The sequence below is a fragment of the Rhinoderma darwinii genome, chromosome 13 (genome assembly GCF_050947455.1).
Source record: "Rhinoderma darwinii isolate aRhiDar2 chromosome 13, aRhiDar2.hap1, whole genome shotgun sequence".
Classification (NCBI taxonomy): Eukaryota; Metazoa; Chordata; class Amphibia; order Anura; family Rhinodermatidae; genus Rhinoderma; species Rhinoderma darwinii.
Window position 1 is genome coordinate 6793686 of NC_134699.1, and position 20628 is coordinate 6814313.

Genomic DNA, 20628 nt, shown 5'->3' on the forward strand with positions numbered 1-20628 from the left:
TTAACAAACAATAAAGTTGGAGACTTCAAATGGGTTTCACTTTGTGGCAGGTTTGTCCATTGAGTGGAGCATGTGTGTGGATTCATAAACACTTGTAACTCCGCCCCCTACTGACATATTTAAAGGGCACCTGTCACCCAATCTATGCTTTATTCTATATTGTGAAGTCTTCTAAATGCTTGGTTAGGGGCTACATTCTGGTGCGCTGCATGTTAATGGCTGTCCCTGAGCCCTCTCGTCCAATCAGAGCCCCAGACAGGACTCCTATCTCAGCTCCGCACGGCTGAGCAGACTTGGTGATGCTGCAGCTGGAAACGTGACCAGAGTTGCCAGGTCTAAATTTCGAAAACCAGCCAAAGGCGATCTGAAAAATTCACAAAATTCATAAATTATAGTAAAAAAAATGGTTTTATTACATAATGCGCGATGGACAGGACGGGTTTCTAGTATATAAAGTAGTGACATCAAGACATTGATAGTTACCGTGCCCCCCCATATATAGTGTTAGCCCCCAGCATGCACCTCCTTGTCCTGCGGTGAAGCCTGTCCCAGCAGGAGGAAGCAGCACTAGCTGGTGATGCTGCCCCCTGCTGGCTGTACTTGCAATATAGAAGACATATAACAGCACTATCACCCCACCCAAAAATTTTGATTACATAAAATCAATGCAGCAATACCTGTTGTGAAATCGACATTTAACACCCCCGGAGCCTCGAGCGTACGTGCCATGGGGGCGGCCCCTTCAATGCTGCGGGCTCTCCTAACTAAATGCTGCCAGCCCCTCCCCTCTGCTCTGAGTGACGGCTCTAGGGGTCTCCTGATTGGATACTATAACCGTCACTCAGAGGCAGAGAGTGGCACTTGCAACTATGGCGCCGGGGGCATTTAAACGTCGATTTTTCTCTGAGGGTTCAAAGCTGTTGACAGATTCCCTAGGGGCTCATTCAGACGAGCGTGATACTCGTCCGTGTGCCGTGCGCTGAATCAACGCACGGACCCATTGATTTCAATGGGGCCGTTCACACATGCGGGAGTTTTTACGCAGCAAGCGACCATTGTGTGAAACTCACTGCATGTCCTATATTGGTGCGTGAAAACCATGGCCAGCACACGGACGCACATTTGTGCGCTGTCCGTGTTTCACGCATCATTGAAAAAAAAAGAGCTTGCAGGTGCGTGAAAAACACGTCACACGCAAAGCACACTGATGCGTAACGCAACGCACGCGGACAGATTTAGGCGCGTTGTGAAAGTAATGGTGGCCACATGACCCCAGCCTCTTACGACTGTCTCCCAGGTTCTTGTATTCAGTACCAGCGCCCTGTGAAGCATGAAGGAAGAATCCCGGGAGGACGACCGCCTGCGATACCTAAACAAAGAAGAAGATTCCAGTACTCAAATATAGTGCAGAATTAAAGGGCATGTCCAGATTTATGCAAAAACAAAAGTCCGTGTTTTATCACCATGTCATTTTTTAGGTCCAACATTCTGCTCAGATTTATTTCCTAATACATCTTTGGAGCTCCATTTTTCTGATACAGAGCTCCAAGTCCCCCGTATAGACTATAGCCACCACTAGGGGGAGCTCGCTGCATGCTATGCTATTATTGAGTTCAATGTATAATAGTATGCAGTGAGCTACTCAGCTCCCTCTAGTGGTGGCTGCAGGAAGCTATAATTTTGTTCTGTAACTATGTCTAGGGGCAGAACAAATGTAGTTTGATTTGTAATTTGCTTCTTGTGCTGAGTGCAGATACCTAGTGGGCTGTAGTCCTATGTAGTTCACTGAAGTAACAATAAAGTAAAAAATACCTTTTAATTAGTAACTAGTTAAAAACAGGGGTAACACACCACTGTGACATAAGCCCCACCGTGATTGTTAAAAAACGTATTAAACAAAAAACACTGAGTCATTGTGATACATCTAACTCGGTGTTTATAACAATATTATGTCTGGAAACAGCATATATCCAGGGCACATCAGTAGTACAATCCCAAAATAAAGCACAGGCGTCCGAATAGATCGGGTCTCCTAGTGCTGGGTGTAACACGATATGACTATCCCCAATGCAAACATTCCATAAACAGTACAACGACCCTACGCGTTTCAGGTACTCATCCTCAGGGGTCCGTATAATGGTAACTCTGGCCTTCACACCAGCGATAGAATCCTTTAACAGCAGATATTCTGCTGTGCGTCACGGCAAAGATGCACGTATTGATGTCAACGGCATACTTCATTGCAGGCGCTACGTTACTATAAACGCTAAACTCCACCCCTCGTATTCTAGCGGCAAACATGAACTGACCAATCCCCACACCCTCACGATTAGTGACACCTGCCCATGTGACCCCACGCCGTCAGCTGACAACCAGGGGTCATCATCGGCCGCATCAAACCGCACGCGCAGGCGCAGTAGAAGTCAGGGACAATTCGCCCAGACTGCCAAAATAGGAGAAGGTAAGCGCTACACGATAATGGATTGTAAGTAAATCTCGCGGGACAGTTAAACACCGCAAGTAGGCTACCTCACAAAGCAACTAAAAATGTAATTAATCACATGTAGGGTGGAAGGAAATACGATCCCTCATGACATGGGGGACCGAGAGACGATCGCCGTTAAAAAACGGCAGACCAATAGGGCCATCTCAAACCTACATGTGTTAGGCAAAAATGAACTCACCCACCCCCTGGGCAACCCAAGGGAGATAGGTCGTCCATACGGAGTGTTAAATAAAACATGTATAATTAGTCTGCTCATTTAAACCTGCTGGATGTATGCATTCCAGTCTGTGGATCCATTGTGCTTCTTTGCGTAAAATCAGGTTATCCCAATCACCTCCTCTTTTGGGGGGTCTAACAAGTTCAATAGCTTGAAACTTTAAACATGCTGCCTGGCCTTGGTGTTTGGCATGCACATGCTTAGATATTGGGGTGTCCCTATCATGGACAATATCTCCAACATGCTCCCTAATACGGCGACGAAATTGTCGTGCTGTTTTTCCCACATAGTTAAGGGGGCATGGACATGTGATTAGGTAGACCACTCCCGCAGTCTTGCAATTGACATAATCCCGAATAGTGTATTGTTTCTGTGTGGTGACGCTAGTGAAGCTATTACCTTTAAAAATGAAATCACAGGCTTTACAACTACCACACCTAAAGGTGCCTGGTATTTGTCTGTCCAGCCACGTGCCCCTAGGTGAAATGGGGTCAAAACAGCTGTGCATGACTCTGTCCCTTATATTTTTCCCTCTCCGATAGGTGACAGACGGCCTCTGTGTGATTTGATCTACCAGATCTGTATCAGAACTGAGAATACGCCAATACCTATTCAGTATCTGCATAATATCATTTTGTTTGGAATCATAGGTACCTATGAGTCTTGTGACCTGTTCTTCTTTCCGTTTTTTAGGGACCAGAAGACATTGCCTATCTGCATCCCTTGCTCCCTCATAGGCCTTCCTGATAACCCTCTCGGGGAAACCTCTGTCCTTCAATCTTGTTTTGAGCTCCTTGGCCTGGAACTCAAAATCACCCATAGAACTACAATTCCTACGTACTCTCATAAATTGGCCTTTTGGTATGCCACTTTTGAGGGAATGGGGATGACAGCTATTCCATTGCAGGAAACTATTTGTTGCTGTTTCTTTCCTATGTACCTTGGTGTGGATAGTGCCATCTGATGTTTTTGTGATTTTCAAATCTAAAAAAGACAATTCTTTCTCACTGATCTCACATGTGAATTTAAGTCCTACATCATTCTTGTTGAGGGCTGCTACAAAATTATGGAACTCATCCGCTGTAGAGTTCCAGAGGATCAACACGTCATCAATATATCTAATCCATAATCCAACAGATGAAGTCCAATTGACAAATTTGTCCCCAAAGACAATTGTCTCCTCCCACCAGCCAAGAAATAAATTTGCATAGGTGGGAGCAGCAGGACTCCCCATTGCAGTACCACATTTCTGATGGAAAATTTTGTCTTCAAAAATAAATATATTTCTTTCAAGAACAAACTGTAATAACTGCATGACAAACTGGTTATGAGCTACAAACTGGGTACCTCTAGATCCCAAATAGTACTCGACCGCTTTATAGCCACATTTGTGCGGTATGGATGAATACAACGCCTCGACATCCAGACTCGCCAAAATTGTATCTTTCTCCAGGGAAATGCCATCAATCTGTTTCAGGACATCCATTGTGTCACGCACATATGATGTGAGACTCAAAACAAAGGGACGCAACACTTGGTCAACATACGTGCTCACATTTTGAGTTAAATTATTTATGCCTGAAACAATAGGTCTGCCACGTAAAGGAGGATAACCTTTGTGGATTTTGGGCAGGCTATAGAAACACGCCATAACAGGAAATTGTGGGTATAAAAACCCAAATTCCCCTGCACTAATCAAAGATCTGCTCTTTGCATCACTCAAAATGCTCAGCAACTCTTTCTTGAATAATGCCGTGGGGTTATCCTTTAAAATGGTATAGCAGTCATGGTTAAATAAAATGTCCTCACACATCTTCTTATAGCCATCCCTGCTCATGACCACAATGTTCCCACCTTTATCGGATGATTTGAGAACAATATTCTCTTTTTTCTCTAAAGTGGTCAGAGCTAATCGTTCAGACCAAGACAAATTATTATCCATTCCCCTGCTATCCTGACTGAGACTTTTGATCTCATCTCCCACCATATCCACAAATAAATCCACATTGGTAAAGTCTCCTATAGGTGGCAATTTCCTACTCTTCATTTTAAGGTTGGTGAAGGGACCTATACCTGGAGTGCGTCCAGATTCCTCTAATAGCCCCTCAAGGGCCGAAAGACCTTCCATATCAGACTCCTCTAGGCCTAATTCCATGCATTTTTTTCTATTATGGTGTTTAAAAAATTTTATCCATTTAAGTTTGCGAGCAAATAAATTGAGATCTTTTATCCACGAAAATGAGTCAAATTTAACTGTAGGGACAAAGGAAAGTCCCTTTTCTAATAGTGTAATCTCTGATGCACTCAAATTATATTCAGAAAGGTTAATGATTTGAAGCCTATCCATGTTATTCCCCTTCACTAATCCTTTTGACCCCTCAGCATATAGCGGGAAATGGGAGGATTGTTGGCTAAAAAATTATTGCCACTATTAGAAGAGGCTCTCCCACGGCCTCTGTTTCTACTTCTTGCTCCTCCCCTAAATTTGTGTTTCCCACCACTACCGCCAAAGAATGGGCCCACTCTTTCAGAGTCTGTAGTTTCACTCTCTGATGTGGAAGGGTCAGATTCCCTCGGCCCCCTATTGGTCTGTTGATATTGCTGTTGTTGTGTAGTGACAAAATCATACGCTTTTTTCTCCCTAAATTCCTGTAGGTCTCTCTGGAATTGGAAGTGTTTTCGTTCCTTAAGATGATTAGTAAACCTTTCCAAAGTTTGTTGGAGGATTTTGTCCTTTTTTTCAAAACCTGGGGTATCTACCAAGGACTTGGCTGCCTCAATCTCTTTTTTAAGCTCAACACTAATAAAGTCAAACTGGACTTTTTCTTCCTCTACCAAGATCTGCATCAGCCTAAGTGAGCTCCCTGTAATCTCCTGTTCCCACCTTTCTTTAATATTAGCGGTTTTTAATCTTAATGCTGGGACAATGGGGACCCTGAGACCTCTGGGAACTATCTTATTCTTTAAATAGTTTTCCAGACTCTGGATCTCCCACCAACTTCTAGTATAATCTTTGTGCAGTCTATTAAGATTTTTAAAGGTGGATTTGAGAGATGCACCCTGAACTGTATACGTCAGTTCACACTCTGAAAAGACGCTTTGTAAACACATCAAGCTCTGCTATGCCTCATAATTACATTCTTATTTTGTATGTAAATGTTTAGTAGTTATCTTGTATACAATATTTTACGTCTGCAGTGCCAGTGTTTTAGTGGATTGTATCTAATAAAACGTGCAACTAATAGCCTAAGACCACTATAAATATCCCCTATTCCCCGCCCCCACCTCTGGTATCGGCCATTGATCCACAACACTGCATTGTGCTGTACGCAGTATTGCTCGGCTCTATAGCGGCATCTAGTGGCGGCTTGTACACAGAACAGCAGCGCCGTGCTCCAGGATGTTTTTAGTGACATCTAGCGGTCAAGCCAAGGAATGCAGACGGAACCATTTCCTCGGCTCTGTCGCCGGTGATCCCGGAACTGTTGTCTGCTGATATCCACAAACATGGCGTCTCCCGGCTTAGAGCTGCTGCTTACACTGGTTTCTCCCGACATCACTAGGCCTCAGGACCCGCTCGTCTGCTTCATTCACTGGGAGCTGATCAGCCACGGGCTCCGCTGCCTCGGCATAAGCGAGCAGGTGATGCTGCAGACCCCCCCCCCCCTTCCCCCGTGTACACGGAATACAATGTTGTATGTCCAGCCTGAATGTAATCGCTGTCTCACCCCGGCCTGCTTACAGCGGTCACCTCTACCTGCTTATGTGTGACGGTGTCACCCCCTGCACGTCTATAACTGTGTCACCCCTGCACGTCTATAACTGTATCACCCCTGCACGTCTATAACTGTATCACCCCTGCACGTCTATAACTGTGCCACCCCTGCACGTCTATAACGGTGTCCCCCCTGCACGTCTATAACTGTATCACCCCTGCACGTCTATAACTGTATCACCCCTGCACGTCTATAACTGTGCCACCCCTGCACGTCTATAACTGTGCCACCCCTGCACGTCTATAACGGTGTCCCCCCTGCACGTCTATAACTGTGTCACCCCTGCACGTCTATAACTGTATCACCCCTGCACGTCTATAACTGTGTCACCCCTGCACGTCTATAACTGTGTCACCCCTGCACGTCTATAACTGTGTCACCCCTGCACGTCTATAACTGTGTCACCCCTGCACGTCTATAACTGTGTCACCCCTGCACGTCTATAACTGTGTCACCCCTGCACGTCTATAACTGTGTCACCCCTGCACGTCTATAACTGTGTCCCCCCTGCACGTCTATAACTGTATCACCCCTGCACGTCTATAACTGTATCACCCCTGCACGTCTATAACTGTGTCACCCCTGCCACGTCTATAACTGTGCCACCCCTGCACGTCTATAACTGTGTCACCCCTGCACGTCTATAACTGTGTCACCCCTGCACGTCTATAACTGTGTCACCCCTGCACGTCTATAACTGTGTCACCCCTGCACGTCTATAACTGTGTCACCCCTGCACGTCTATAACTGTGTCACCCCTGCACGTCTATAACTGTGTCACCCCTGCACGTCTATAACTGTGTCACCCCTGCACGTCTATAACTGTGTCACCCCTGCACGTCTATAACTGTATCACCCCTGCACGTCTATAACTGTATCACCCCTGCACGTCTATAACTGTATCACCCCTGCACGTCTATAACTGTATCACCCCTGCCACGTCTATAACTGTGCCACCCCTGCACGTCTATAACTGTGTCACCCCTGCACGTCTATAACTGTGTCACCCCTGCACGTCTATAACTGTGTCACCCCTGCACGTCTATAACTGTGTCACCCCTGCACGTCTATAACTGTGTCACCCCTGCACGTCTATAACTGTGTCACCCCTGCACGTCTATAACTGTGTCACCCCTGCACGTCTATAACTGTGTCACCCCTGCCACGTCTATAACTGTGCCACCCCTGCACGTCTATAACTGTGTCACCCCTGCACGTCTATAACTGTGTCACCCCTGCACGTCTATAACTGTGTCACCCCTGCACGTCTATAACTGTATCACCCCTGCACGTCTATAACTGTATCACCCCTGCACGTCTATAACTGTGTCACCCCTGCCACGTCTATAACTGTGTCACCCCTGCACGTCTATAACTGTGTCACCCCTGCACGTCTATAACTGTGTCACCCCTGCCACGTCTATAACTGTGCCACCCCTGCACGTCTATAACTGTGTCACCCCTGCACGTCTATAACTGTGTCACCCCTGCACGTCTATAACTGTGTCACCGCTGCACGTCTATAACGGTGTCACCCCTGCACGTCTATAACGGTGTCACCCCTGCACGTCTATAACTGTGTCACCCCTGCACGTCTATAACTGTGTCACCCCTGCACGTCTATAACTGTGTCACCCCTGCACGTCTATAACTGTGTCACCCCTGCACGTCTATAACTGTGTCACCCCTGCACGTCTATAACTGTGTCACCCCTGCACGTCTATAACTGTATCACCCCTGCACGTCTATAACTGTGTCACCCCTGCACGTCTATAACTGTGTCACCCCTGCACGTCTATAACTGTGTCACCCCTGCCACGTCTATAACTGTGTCACCCCTGCACGTCTATAACTGTGTCACCCCTGCACGTCTATAACTGTGTCACCCCTGCCACGTCTATAACTGTGCCACCCCTGCACGTCTATAACTGTGTCACCCCTGCACGTCTATAACTGTGTCACCCCTGCACGTCTATAACTGTGTCACCGCTGCACGTCTATAACGGTGTCACCCCTGCACGTCTATAACGGTGTCACCCCTGCACGTCTATAACGGTGTCACCCCTGCACGTCTATAACTGTGTCACCCCTGCACGTCTATAACTGTGTCACCCCTGCACGTCTATAACTGTGTCACCCCTGCACGTCTATAACTGTGTCACCCCTGCACGTCTATAACTGTGTCACCCCTGCACGTCTATAACTGTGTCACCCCTGCACGTCTATAACTGTGTCACCCCTGCACGTCTATAACTGTGTCACCCCTGCACGTCTATAACTGTCACCCCTGCACGTCTATAACTGTCACCCCTGCACGTCTATAACTGTATCACCCCTGCACGTCTATAACTGTGCCACCCCTGCACGTCTATAACTGTGTCACCCCTGCACGTCTATAACTGTGTCACCCCTGCACGTCTATAACTGTGTCACCCCTGCACGTCTATAACTGTGTCACCCCTGCACGTCTATAACTGTGTCACCCCTGCACGTCTATAACTGTGTCACCCCTGCACGTCTATATCTGTGTCACCCCTGCACGTCTATATCTGTGTCACCCCTGCACGTCTATAACGGTGTCACCCCTGCACGTCTATAACGGTGTCACCCCTGCACGTCTATAACGGTGTCACCCCTGCACGTCTATAACTGTGCCACCCCTGCACGTCTATAACTGTATCACCCCTGCACGTCTATAACGGTGTCACCCCTGCACGTCTATAACGGTGTCACCCCTGCACGTCTATAACGGTGTCACCCCTGCACGTCTATAACTGTGTCACCCCTGCACGTCTATAACGGTGTCACCCCTGCACGTCTATAACTGTGTCACCCCTGCACGTCTATAACTGTGTCACCCCTGCACGTCTATAACTGTGTCACCCCTGCACGTCTATAACTGTGTCACCCCTGCACGTCTATAACTGTGTCACCCCTGCACGTCTATAACTGTGTCACCCCTGCACGTGCACGTCTATAACGGTGTCACCCCTGCACGTCTATAACGGTGTCACCCCTGCACGTCTATAACGGTGTCACCCCTGCACGTCTATAACGGTGTCACCCCTGCACGTCTATAACGGTGTCACCCCTGCACATCTATAACTGTATCACCCCTGCACGTCTATAACGGTGTCACCCCTGCACGTCTATAACTGTGTCACCCCTGCACGTCTGTAACTGTCACCCCTGCACGTCTGTGACTGTGCCACCCCTGCACGTCTATAACGGTGTCACCCCTGCACGTCTATAACTGTGTCACCCCTGCACGTCTATATCTGTGTCACCCCTGCGCGTCTATATCTGTGTCACCCCTGCGCGTCTGTAACTGCGTCACCCCTGCGCGTCTGTAACTGCGTCACCCCTATAACTGTGTCCCCCCTATAACTGTGTCACCCCTGCACGTCTATAACGGTGTCATCCCTATAACTATCACCCCTGCATGTCTATAACGGTGTCATCCCTATAACTGTGTCACCTCTACCTGCTTGTGTAACGGCGTCACCCCTGCCCGTCTGTAACGGTCACCCCTGCATGTCTATAACGGTGTCACCCCTATAACTGTGTCACCGCTGCGCGTCTGTAACGGTGTCACCGCTGCGCGTCTGTAACGGTGTCACCGCTGCGCGTCTGTAACGGTGTCACCGCTGCGCGTCTGTAACGGTGTCACCCCTATAACTGTGTCACCCCTGCACGTCTATAACTGTCACCCCTGCACGTCTATAACTGTGTCACCCCTGCACGTTTATAACGGTGTCATCCCTATAACTGTCACCCCTGCATGTCTATAATGGCGTCATCCCTATAACTGTCACCCCTACCCGTCTGTAACGGTGTCAAGAACGGTGTCACCGCTGCACGTCTGTAACGGTGTTACCGCTGCACGTCTGTAACGGTGTCACCGCTGCACGTCTGTAACGGTGTCACCGCTGCACGTCTGTAACGGTGTCACCGCTGCACGTCTGTAACGGTGTCACCGCTGCACGTCTGTAACGGTGTCACCGCTGCACGTCTGTAACTGTGTCACCGCTGCACGTCTGTAACTGTGTCACCGCTGCACGTCTGTAACTGTGTCACCGCTGCACGTCTGTAACTGTGTCACCGCTGCACGTCTGTAACGGTGTCACCGCTGCACGTCTGTAACGGTGTCACCGCTGCACGTCTGTAACTGTGTCACCGCTGCACGTCTGTAACGGTGTCACCGCTGCACGTCTGTAACGGTGTCACCGCTGCACGTCTGTAACTGTGTCACCGCTGCACGTCTGTAACTGTGTCACCGCTGCACGTCTGTAACTGTGTCACCGCTGCACGTCTGTAACTGTGTCACCGCTGCACGTCTGTAACTGTGTCACCGCTGCACGTCTGTAACTGTCACCCATTCATGTCTATAACTGTCACCCCTATAACTGTCTCACCCCTGCACGTCTGTAACTGTCTCACCCCTGCACGTCTATAACGGTGTCACCCCTGCAACTACGTCACCCCTGCGCGTCTGTAACTGTGTCCCCCCTATAACTGTGTCCCCCCTATAACTGTCACCCCTGCACGTCTATAACGGTGTCACCCCTATAACTGTCACCCCTGCACGTCTATAACGGTGTCATCCCTATAACTGTGTCACCTCTACCTGCTTGTGTAACGGTGTCACCCCTGCCCGTCTGTAACGGTCACCCCTGCATGTCTAGAACGGTGTCACCCCTATAACTGTGTCCCCCCTATAACTGTCACCCCTGCACGTCTAACTGTGTCACCGTTGCATGTCTGTAACTGTCACCCCTATAACTGTCACCCCTGCATGTCTATAACGGTGTCACCCCTATAACTGTGCCACCGCTGCGCGTCTGTAACGGTGTCACCCCTATAACGGTGTCACCCCTGCACGTCTATAACTGTCACCCCTGCACGTCTATAACTGTGTCACCCCTGCACGTTTATAACGGTGTCATCCCTATAACTGTCACCCCTGCATGTCTATAACGGTGTCACCCCTGCATGTCTATAATGGTGTCATCCCTATAACTGTCACCCCTGCCCGTCTGGAACGGTGTCACCCCTGCACGTCTATAACTGTGTCACCCCTGCACGTCTGTAACTGTGTCACCCCTGCACGTCTGTAACTGTGTCACCCCTGCACGTCTGTAACGGTGTCACCCCTATAACGGTGTCACCCCTGCGTGTCTATAACTGTCACCCCTGCGTGTCTATAACTGTCACCCCTGCGCGTCTATAACTGTCACCCCTGCGCGTCTATAACTGCGTCACCCCTGTAACGGCGTCGCCCCTGCCCGTCTGTAACGGCGTCGCCTCTGCCCGTCTGTAACGGCGTCACCGCTGCCTTCCTATATTTAATTGTCACCTGTACCTGCTTATGTGTAACTGTCACCCCTGCATGTCTATAAATGTCTCCCCTGCCTTTTTATAATTACATTGTCACTCTGCCTATTTATAAATGTCACCTCTACCTGCTTATCTGTAACTGTCATCCTTGCATGCCTATAAATATACGTGTGACTCCCCTACCTGTAAGAATGTTATCACCCAGCCTACGTATAAGTAACGGTCACCTCCTACCTACCTCTCCTATTATAACCATGTCACCCCATCCCTACTGATAAATAGCGGTCTCCCCTGCCTGTATCACCCCCACATCCCTGCCTGTTTTATCTCCCTGATAGTAAAATACCTTCTATCAGCATATATCTACGTGTGTTAGGCCCGATTTACTTACACGACCGTAAAAAATCTCTATAATTGCGGACCCACCCGGTTCTATTGGCCGCGGACACCTTTCCGTACCGCTCCGGATAGGTGTCCGTGCCGTAGAACCGTGCCGGGAATTATGGAGCACGTCCTACTTTTTCGTTTTTTACGGGCCGTGCTCCCATACTTTGTATGGGGATCATGGCACGAAAATGCGGCCCTCGGCGACCGTGCCCGCAATCTCTGGCCTTGATTACGTTCACGGCCGTGTGTATGAGGCCTTACTATGTGACTTGCTGTGCACAGTACCACTCCTCCAGTTTATTTTACACCACTTGTGCCATTACTCCAGTTGTAGAAATGGCTCCTACCCCCCCCCACCCCAAGTTACTGTAGATGTCAATGAACAATTGTAGTTGCTGTACAGATTGTTACATGGTGTGCCCACCAATCTCCGCAGCTTCTCTCACCCGCAGGCTGGAGCGCAAGAGACTGGTACAGAGCGACTTCCAGACGGATGGGCCAATAACAAGGAGTTATACACCCTGCGCTATGGGCATGGGATATCGCAAATCCTACTTAAAGCATTGACCGTGGAGGGCACCGTGATAATCAATGCCATGGTAAGCTTAGGATAATGCTGTATCTGCCTTTGATACACTGGGTATATATGCACTTTTGCAAACAATTTTTTATTTATTTATTGCTCTGATGCAACTAAAATGTAAAATAAAGTTCCTATGCAGAACTATGTGTCTCCATGGTAACAGACTACAAACCCTGCGTGTAGTCTGATCCTGCAGTGATGTGTTACTCCACTCCTTCTTCTTGATAACATTCAGACAATTGGAATAACAATAGAAATGGGTTATCGGATGACTGCAGGATCAGACTACATTGGGTATGTTTATAATCTGTAACCATGGAGACACATAGGTCTGCATAGGAGCTGTATACACAAAATGGTGGGATTTTAAATCAATACTATTTGCCAATTTGCTGCTTTTCTTTAGATAGCGTTTTGGTTCATGTTCCCTCTTTATGTTGTGAAGCCCCCTGCGAGTAGTCATAAGGCAGGGGCTCGTTCAATTGGAATTGGAATAGACCCGTGTTTCCTCCTTGCAGGAGCTTCAGTCTGAGAAGGTTTCTGATGTCACTCTGAACATTGAGGACTTCATAGACAATGCCCACCTGAAGCAGTACCCCAGGTCAGTGTGTCTAGTATATAATATGGACTGTGGCTCATATACTTGTTTCAGAGGTGTAGCGGGCAGGGTGGGCGGTAGCCCCGGGCCCACTGAGATGGTGGGGCCCAGGGGTGGGCTGGGACGGTCCCCCAGCGGTGGCATGTCTCGATTTCAACAGTATCTGCGTCTTCAGGACATAGGACAATTGAATCCAATGCTGGAGCAGGGAGCCGTCCGCTCCCTGCTCCAGCATTCACTGCGCAACGCTGACTATGAGAGGCTCGGCAGAGACAGGTGCGATGCAGTGACGTCATCGTGCCTGTCTGTGCTGAACCACACAGAGCACAGACCGAAGGGCGTTATACTGTGTAGGAGGTATGATAGGGGCATTATACTGTGTGGCGAGGCACTATAGGGGTGTTATACTGTGTGGGAGGTATGATAGGGGCATTCTACTGTGTGGCGGGCACTATATGGGTATTATACTGTGGGGGGGCATTATACTGTGGGGGCACTATAGGGGCATTATACTGTGTGGCGAGACACTATAGGGGTGTTATACTGTGTGGGGGGCACTATAGGGGCATTATACTGTGTGGCGGGCACTATAGGGGCATTATACTGTGGGGGGGCACTATAGGGGCATTATACTGTGTGGCGAGACACTATAGGGGTGTTATACTGTGTGGGGGGCAGTTATGGGGGCATTATACTGTGGGGGGGCACTATAGGGGCATTATACTGTGGGGGGGCACTATAGGGGCATTATACTGCTGGGGCACTAAAGGGGCATTATACTGTGTGGCGAGACACTATAGGGGCATTATACTGTGGGGGGGCACTATAGGGGCATTATACTGTGGGGGGCACTATAGGGGCATTATACTGCTGGGGCACTAAAGGGGCATTATACTGTGTGGCGAGACACTATAGGGGCATTATACTGTGGGGGGCACTACAGGGGCATTATACTGTGGGGGGGGGGGGCACTACAGGGGCATTATACCTTGAATGGAAGTTGCGTAAAAAGAGTAGAAGTTATGGGAACGAGCTCGCTACGCTGTTTCTGTAACACCCATTCACTAATATGGAAGTTACAGAAACGGTTTCAAAGAAAACAACGCTGTTCACGTGAGTCTGACCCCGTCTGATCCGCCTCTGCAGCTGTAAACATGCGTTGGGGGCCACTTAGATGTGTTCACCCCCTTCCCCTGTGCTAAACTCCTAGCTACGCCTATTATTGTATGTCTAAGGTCTGGTCTTGCGGCTGATGCGTTCAACTTTCCTTTCACAGCGTCTATAAAAACCCGGCGGAGTTGAAGCGCCAGTTAGAAGCGAAACTTCTGTCCCCTCTACTTGGCGCTAAGAAAGAGACGGTGAGGGCTGAGAGAGTGCGGGACAGACCTGCCCACGACGATCCCCTTCGAGTTCCCACCAGGGCTCCTGCATCACATCACCCTCCCTGGTAGGTGCTCCCCTCGTCCTCCCGTCTTCTTACCATGTTCTAGTGTCACCTCCAAACCTTTCTCATTTCTTCTCTCTAGGACAGACCCTCCCGGGCACTTTCCTTATGGCGCAGCAGACCTAGACCCGTTGGGGTGAGTTCCCTCAGGCCCATTGTGGTTGTATATGAAATGACAGAGCAGATTCCTTCCTCACTCTGAAATCCAGTGCAGATCCATCAGTAGACCCGTGTATCCATGCTGCGTCACAGTCCAGACCCCAGGGACATCAGCCGGCCATATATATATACCTGTAATACCCATGTCCCCCTGATCACCAGGATACACAAAGAATAAATCTATGTAAAAAGGTAAATCTGTGTGTAAATTACATAACATACATTACCTGTATTATACTCCAGAGCTGCACACACAATTATTCCATCTTCAGAGCTTTCATCTCCCAGCATTCCCTGCTTGTTCGGTGTGGTGATTTACATTCTGGCAGCTCTTTACAATATAGGTGCTCAGCTAAGTTGTTAGAGAGTGTCTATCCCAAGTTTGCTGACTGTTTCTAATAACAACCTGCAGAATAGTGAGTGCAGCTCTGGAGTATAATACAGGATATAACTCCGGATCAGTACAGGATAAGTAATGTATGTACACAGTGACTCCACCAGCAGAATAGTGAGTGCAGCTCTGGAGTATAATACAGGATGTAACTCAGGATCAGTACAGGATAAGTAATGTAATGTATGTACACAGTGACTCCACCAGCAGAATGGTGAGTGCAGCTCTGGAGTATAATACAGGATGTAACTCAGGATCAGTACAGGATAAGTAATGTATGTACACAGTGACTCCACCAGCAGAATAGTGAGTGCAGATCTGGAGTATAATACAGGATATAACTCAGGATCAGTACAGGATAAGTAATGTAATGTATGTACACAGTGACTCCACCAGCAGAATAGTGAGTGCAGCTCTGGAGTATAATACAGGATATAACTCAGGATCAGTACAGGATAAGTAATGTATGTACACAGTGACTCCACCAGCAGAATAGTGACTGCAGCTCTGGAGTATAATACAGGATATAACTCAGGATCAGTACAGGATAAGTAATGTAATGTATGTACACAGTGACTCCACCAGCAGAATAGTGAGTGCAGCTCTGGAGTATAATACAGGATATAACTCAGGATCAGTACAGGATAAGTAATGTAATGTATGTACACAGTGACTCCACCAGCAGAATAGTGAGTGCAGCTCTGGAGTATAATACAGGATATAACAGGATAAGTAATGTAATGTATGTACACAGTGACTCCAGCAGCAGAATAGTGAGTGCAGCTCTGGAGTATAATACAGGATGTAACTCAGGATCAGTACAGGATAAGTAACGTAATGTACACAGTGTCTCAGAGCTTTATGTAGATTATATCTATATACAGACCAGTGTTTAAAGATGAATATGTAGATACGATCTGAGAAGACGATTGTTATTAATTATTGCAATACTAAACGCCGCCCACGGACAAATATGATGCTGTTTTTAGAGGAAAGCCGCCATGTTATTATTTTCTTATCGTGATGGTTGATGCCAGAGACTGTTGACCACTCGCCCGTCTATTCTATAACTCACACAGGAAACTGTTCTTGTCTCTGCAGGGTGCGCTCTGGGGGCATGATCATGGATCCGTTTCAATCTGGCCGTACCAGACCCAGGCCTGATCCGCTCGGTGGCCTTCCTTCTGGAGCGGTTCCTCCCGGTGCACGTTTTGATCCCTTTGGACCTATAGGTTCCGGCCGTCCTACGTGAGTACAATCGGTTCTGCCATTGGGGGGTTGAGGTGTAAATCGGACACACAAGTGATTGATGTCCCTGTTTCTTGACAGTCCTGATCCTGATCATCTGCCTCCCCCGGGATACGATGACATGTTCATGTGACGCACCGCCGTGACCATTGAGTAGGAGCGGCGCCATTCCTCCATGTTACTTGGTGAATTGGGTCAATATATATTACAAGGACGATCCACTGCTTTCAGCTTTGTAAGTGCATTAAAACCGGAAAGTTACATAAACCGCAAACGTCATACAGAACCCGGCTGCTTGATCGCCGCTTCACGCGTGACCTCCGCTGAAGTTCTCACATGTTCGTTACGAGGCATTCACGTGGCTGTAGTGTTAGCTCTGCATATTCCTTGTAAAAAAAAAAAAAAAAAATGATACCTTAAAACATCGCTGTAAATTTTGCAGTCCTGTCTTCTCTCGATGTGCTGCGCAGTTTAACCCAATCTGTTGCTTTCTGTTATCAACCCTTTCAGGCCGGGCTGAGGCTGTGTTTGTAGTGTTCTTCAATGGGGGAAAAACTATCATCACAACTTTCCAGTGACCTTTACATTCATAGTCGTGACCGATATCCGCAGCTTCTCTTATAACGCTGCTGTACTATTATAAGCCGTAGATTATAAGTATCAATGACGACACAACACACCGCGGGATCATTCCGCTCCTCTGTCTTTATTATAAACCAGTCACAAGACACAATGGCGGAGAATCCTTGGCATAGTTCTCTAAAGAACGGCGCTGGTGGAGTGGGACTTGGTGTATTTAATGTAAACACTACATGACAGTGAGGGCGAGCGCTCCGCGATCCCACCCCGGGTGTCAGGTCTTCACCGTGTACTTGCAGGGGGTCTTCTCCTTCACATGGGGTCAGCACCTCTGATCATGATTTGTGAACTTTGTAAGAAGTAAATCCGTAGAATCTACATTAATGGAGGTTGGTGTGACGGTTTTGGCGTCCTCGCCACCACCAGATCCTTGTCTTACCGGTTACTCGCTGTCCCGTTCAGTGCACCCAACCCCCTCAGCAAAAATTGGTATATCCTGTATACATTTTCAGAAGTTTTTATTGCCCCAAATACCCTTTTAAAATGAAGTAACCTTTCAAATAATCTTGATTTTTTTTTTGTGTGTATGCAGCTCCTATGCAGCCCTATGTGTCTCCACGGCTACAGATTACAAACATATCCTGTGTGTAGACTGTCTACTTCTTACCAACGTAGATTAGCAAGAAGCGGGTGACAGATGGGAGTAACACCCGATTGCACAGAATAGTTAGTCGTCTGTAACCATGGAGACACATAGGGCTGCATGAGAGCTGTAGACATGAAACGGTGGAAGATTTTTCATGAATAAGATTTTTAAAGTTACTTCGTTCTTTTATTTTAGATGCATTGGAGCGATAAAAAAAACTTGTTGATGAAGGTGTACGTGTACTTTTAATCCTTTTAGCTGTTGTATATGCGCTCGCGCCTTGTGGTTACGTTTTAGCTCGTTGTCAGGATCTGATCGTTGAATATTAAAGTGTTTTCTGATTGCAGCCTGTTATTTTGCTGACCCCTTCCCTTCCAGCTGGGCGTTCCCCTGTTATTAGACCCTTTATCCCTAAGCTGTTATAATAAGATGGCTTTTCAGGAGGTGATTTTACACTATTTTTACAAGTCATATAAATTGAACCGATTTACAGACCTGAATCGCCCGGTCTCCCTAAATCCAGCGCAGTTTTTTTTTTTATTCCTGGACCCCCCGGTTCCCGAGATATGGCCCATTGTGGCATTGGCTCCCTATATTCTAATTTTGCTGTAGTTAGCCAACAAGGCGTGAACTACCCTCAAGGTGCCTCGTGATGATTGGTCCGCATCAGAGGCAGGGATAATAGCTCCACCCTATTGGCTAACTACAGCAAATTCAAATATAGGGAGCCAACACAACAGTGATCCATATCTCTGGAATGGGGGTGTCTGGGAACAAAAAAGAAACGTTGCCGGAATCAGGGAGACGGCGCTATTCAGGTCAGTAGGGCCCCATGCACACGACCGTAGAATTTGTCCGTAATTACGGTACGCAATTATGGACCAATTCACTTCTATAGACCCTAGACAGCTTCCCGGATATTCTCGGGAGGTGTCCGGGCCTTAGAAAGCCTCCGCATAAGATAGGACATGTCATATATTTTGCTTTTTACAGACCGTGCTCCCATACAAAGGGCCGGAAATGTGGGGGGCTGTTCGCGGCCGGCCGTGGCCGTAATCGCGGACCGTGATTACAGGCGCGGCTGTGTGCATGAGGCCTAAACCAGTTGATCTTATATGACCTAGTGACAGGTTCTCTCTTCAGGGACAACACCTTTTTATATTGCAGCCGCTGTAACTCCCAGCAAACAGCTGACTTTGCCAGGGGTAGCCTCCTCTGTCCAGACGTTTCGGCCGCTGCAGGGACAATGCAGTCCCTGGTGGACATTCAGATGTATGGCGTGTCTAATACCTGGACGGCTGGAGTTCACTAGAACAGGAGCGTCTGGTACAAATAGTGTCCTGGGTGGAGGACCCCCCCCCCCCCTCTATGATGTCTACATACCTTAATATAGGGGGGTTGTCTTCATGAGAGAACTTTTTAATCTATGTGTGTCCCATTAAAGCCAACAATGTCCGTTTTTGCGGTTACAAAATTGTGGGACCGTGTGTGCACCTGGGATTTAATGCAACCCTATAGATTTGGGGGCCCTTTTACACCGGCCAATTATCAGGCAAATGAGAGTTCACAAAATGCTCCTTCCCGATAATTGCCCAACGATCAGCCAACGAACGAGCAAACGCTAAATCATCAGCCGACCGTATCGTTGATGCAGCATAAAATATCCTTGCCGGCAGCGGATCTTGGTGTGTATACAGTAGACGCGCTGCCGGCATGATGGAAATGTATGGGGACGAGCGATCGGAGTAACGAGCGCCCATCCCCATACATAGATCCTTGTGAACGGAGCTAGCGAGCGCCGATCAGCGAGCTGTCTTGTTGATCGGCGCTCGATTACACGACCCACGTCGGGCCGTATAAGAGGACTGGCGATAACGCAATCTAACGGATCGCAAAGTGCAACGATTCCATTGTATAAAGCGGCGTCCCGGCGTCAGAGATAAATAACGTCCTTCACCCTGCTGGCGGTGCGCTACAGAGACCCGCTCACAGTTTTGCTGCCATCAACGGCTCCTTTTTTTGCCGTACTGGGAAATGTGCGGTTTTTACATTTGGCGGTTTATGGTTTAGGGCGGGGATGAAAAGAATGCCAGAGCTTACCCCCTGTGTCATACCCCACCCCCTGTGTCATACCCCACCCCCTGTGTCATACCCCACCCCCGCCGGCCCTGCCCTAACTATAACCCATCGCCCAGGATGCTGTGCAACAAAAGGTCGCCACCGAGGACCCAACCTTACGCCTGTCTGCGGCCATTGATCTGTGAATGTTCTATGAATCCAGCAATATATATATGGGACGATTTCATCCTTTGTTCTCTGCTGCTAAGAAATCATGGATACTATTACACCAGGGAGGATGGGAGGTGTAGTACATTCTAATTCTACCACCAACGCCGTATAATCTGGTAAAATAAACCATCCTGCGCCTCCGGGAATGAGTCCACTGTTGGTTTTTACATGTTGTGATTTTTTCGTAGACCCGGCGGCTTGTTATTATTATTATTGGTCGTTAATTATTAATTAGATTGTAACGACTCCGGAGCGATGCAGGATGGGAGTGCTTAAGAACAATAACCCCCTCCCCCACCCCAACCATTATTAGACCAAATCCACGTCTTATTGTAAGGGGGTCTTGTATATCTCCAGCTGTTGTGGAACTATAAGTAGCAGCAGCTTACGTTTCCGTTACAGTGGCCGCAGGCTATAGATTGATTTAGGCTACTCCTGCATTGTCGCTACTCCCCCCCCCCCCCCCTG

The 20628-nt window shown here is 48.1% G+C and overlaps 1 protein-coding gene and 1 long non-coding RNA gene across 2 annotated transcripts; one reads left to right on the plus strand and one right to left on the minus strand.

The window, feature by feature from the left end:
- Positions 1-82: 82 nt before the first annotated feature.
- LOC142666013 (uncharacterized) lies at positions 83-6478 on the minus strand. The gene is made up of 3 exons (XR_012851621.1): positions 6452-6478; positions 1315-1369; positions 83-364 (listed from the first exon to the last, which is right to left on the minus strand). It is a non-coding gene; the product is annotated as an uncharacterized LOC142666013 (long non-coding RNA).
- On the plus strand, positions 6148-18217 carry PSMF1 (proteasome inhibitor subunit 1). The gene is made up of 7 exons (XM_075845872.1): positions 6148-6365; positions 12676-12822; positions 13325-13407; positions 14681-14851; positions 14931-14984; positions 16500-16646; positions 16728-18217. Exons 1-7 carry the CDS (start codon positions 6231-6233, stop codon positions 16777-16779), a joined length of 789 nt encoding a protein of 262 aa, XP_075701987.1. The 5' UTR covers positions 6148-6230; the 3' UTR covers positions 16780-18217.
- The last annotated feature ends 2411 nt before the right edge of the window (positions 18218-20628 follow it).

Bases quoted from the DNA above. Each gene is read 5' to 3' on its own strand.
- PSMF1 (XM_075845872.1), top strand. From the start codon at position 6,231: ATGGCGTCTCCCGGCTTAGAGCTGCTGCTTACACTGGTTTCTCCCGAC. The intron at 14,852-14,930 runs GTAGGTGCTCCC...TCTTCTCTCTAG, and splicing joins GCATCACATCACCCTCCCTG to GACAGACCCTCCCGGGCACT. The intron at 16,647-16,727 runs GTGAGTACAATC...GTTTCTTGACAG, and splicing joins ATAGGTTCCGGCCGTCCTAC to TCCTGATCCTGATCATCTGC.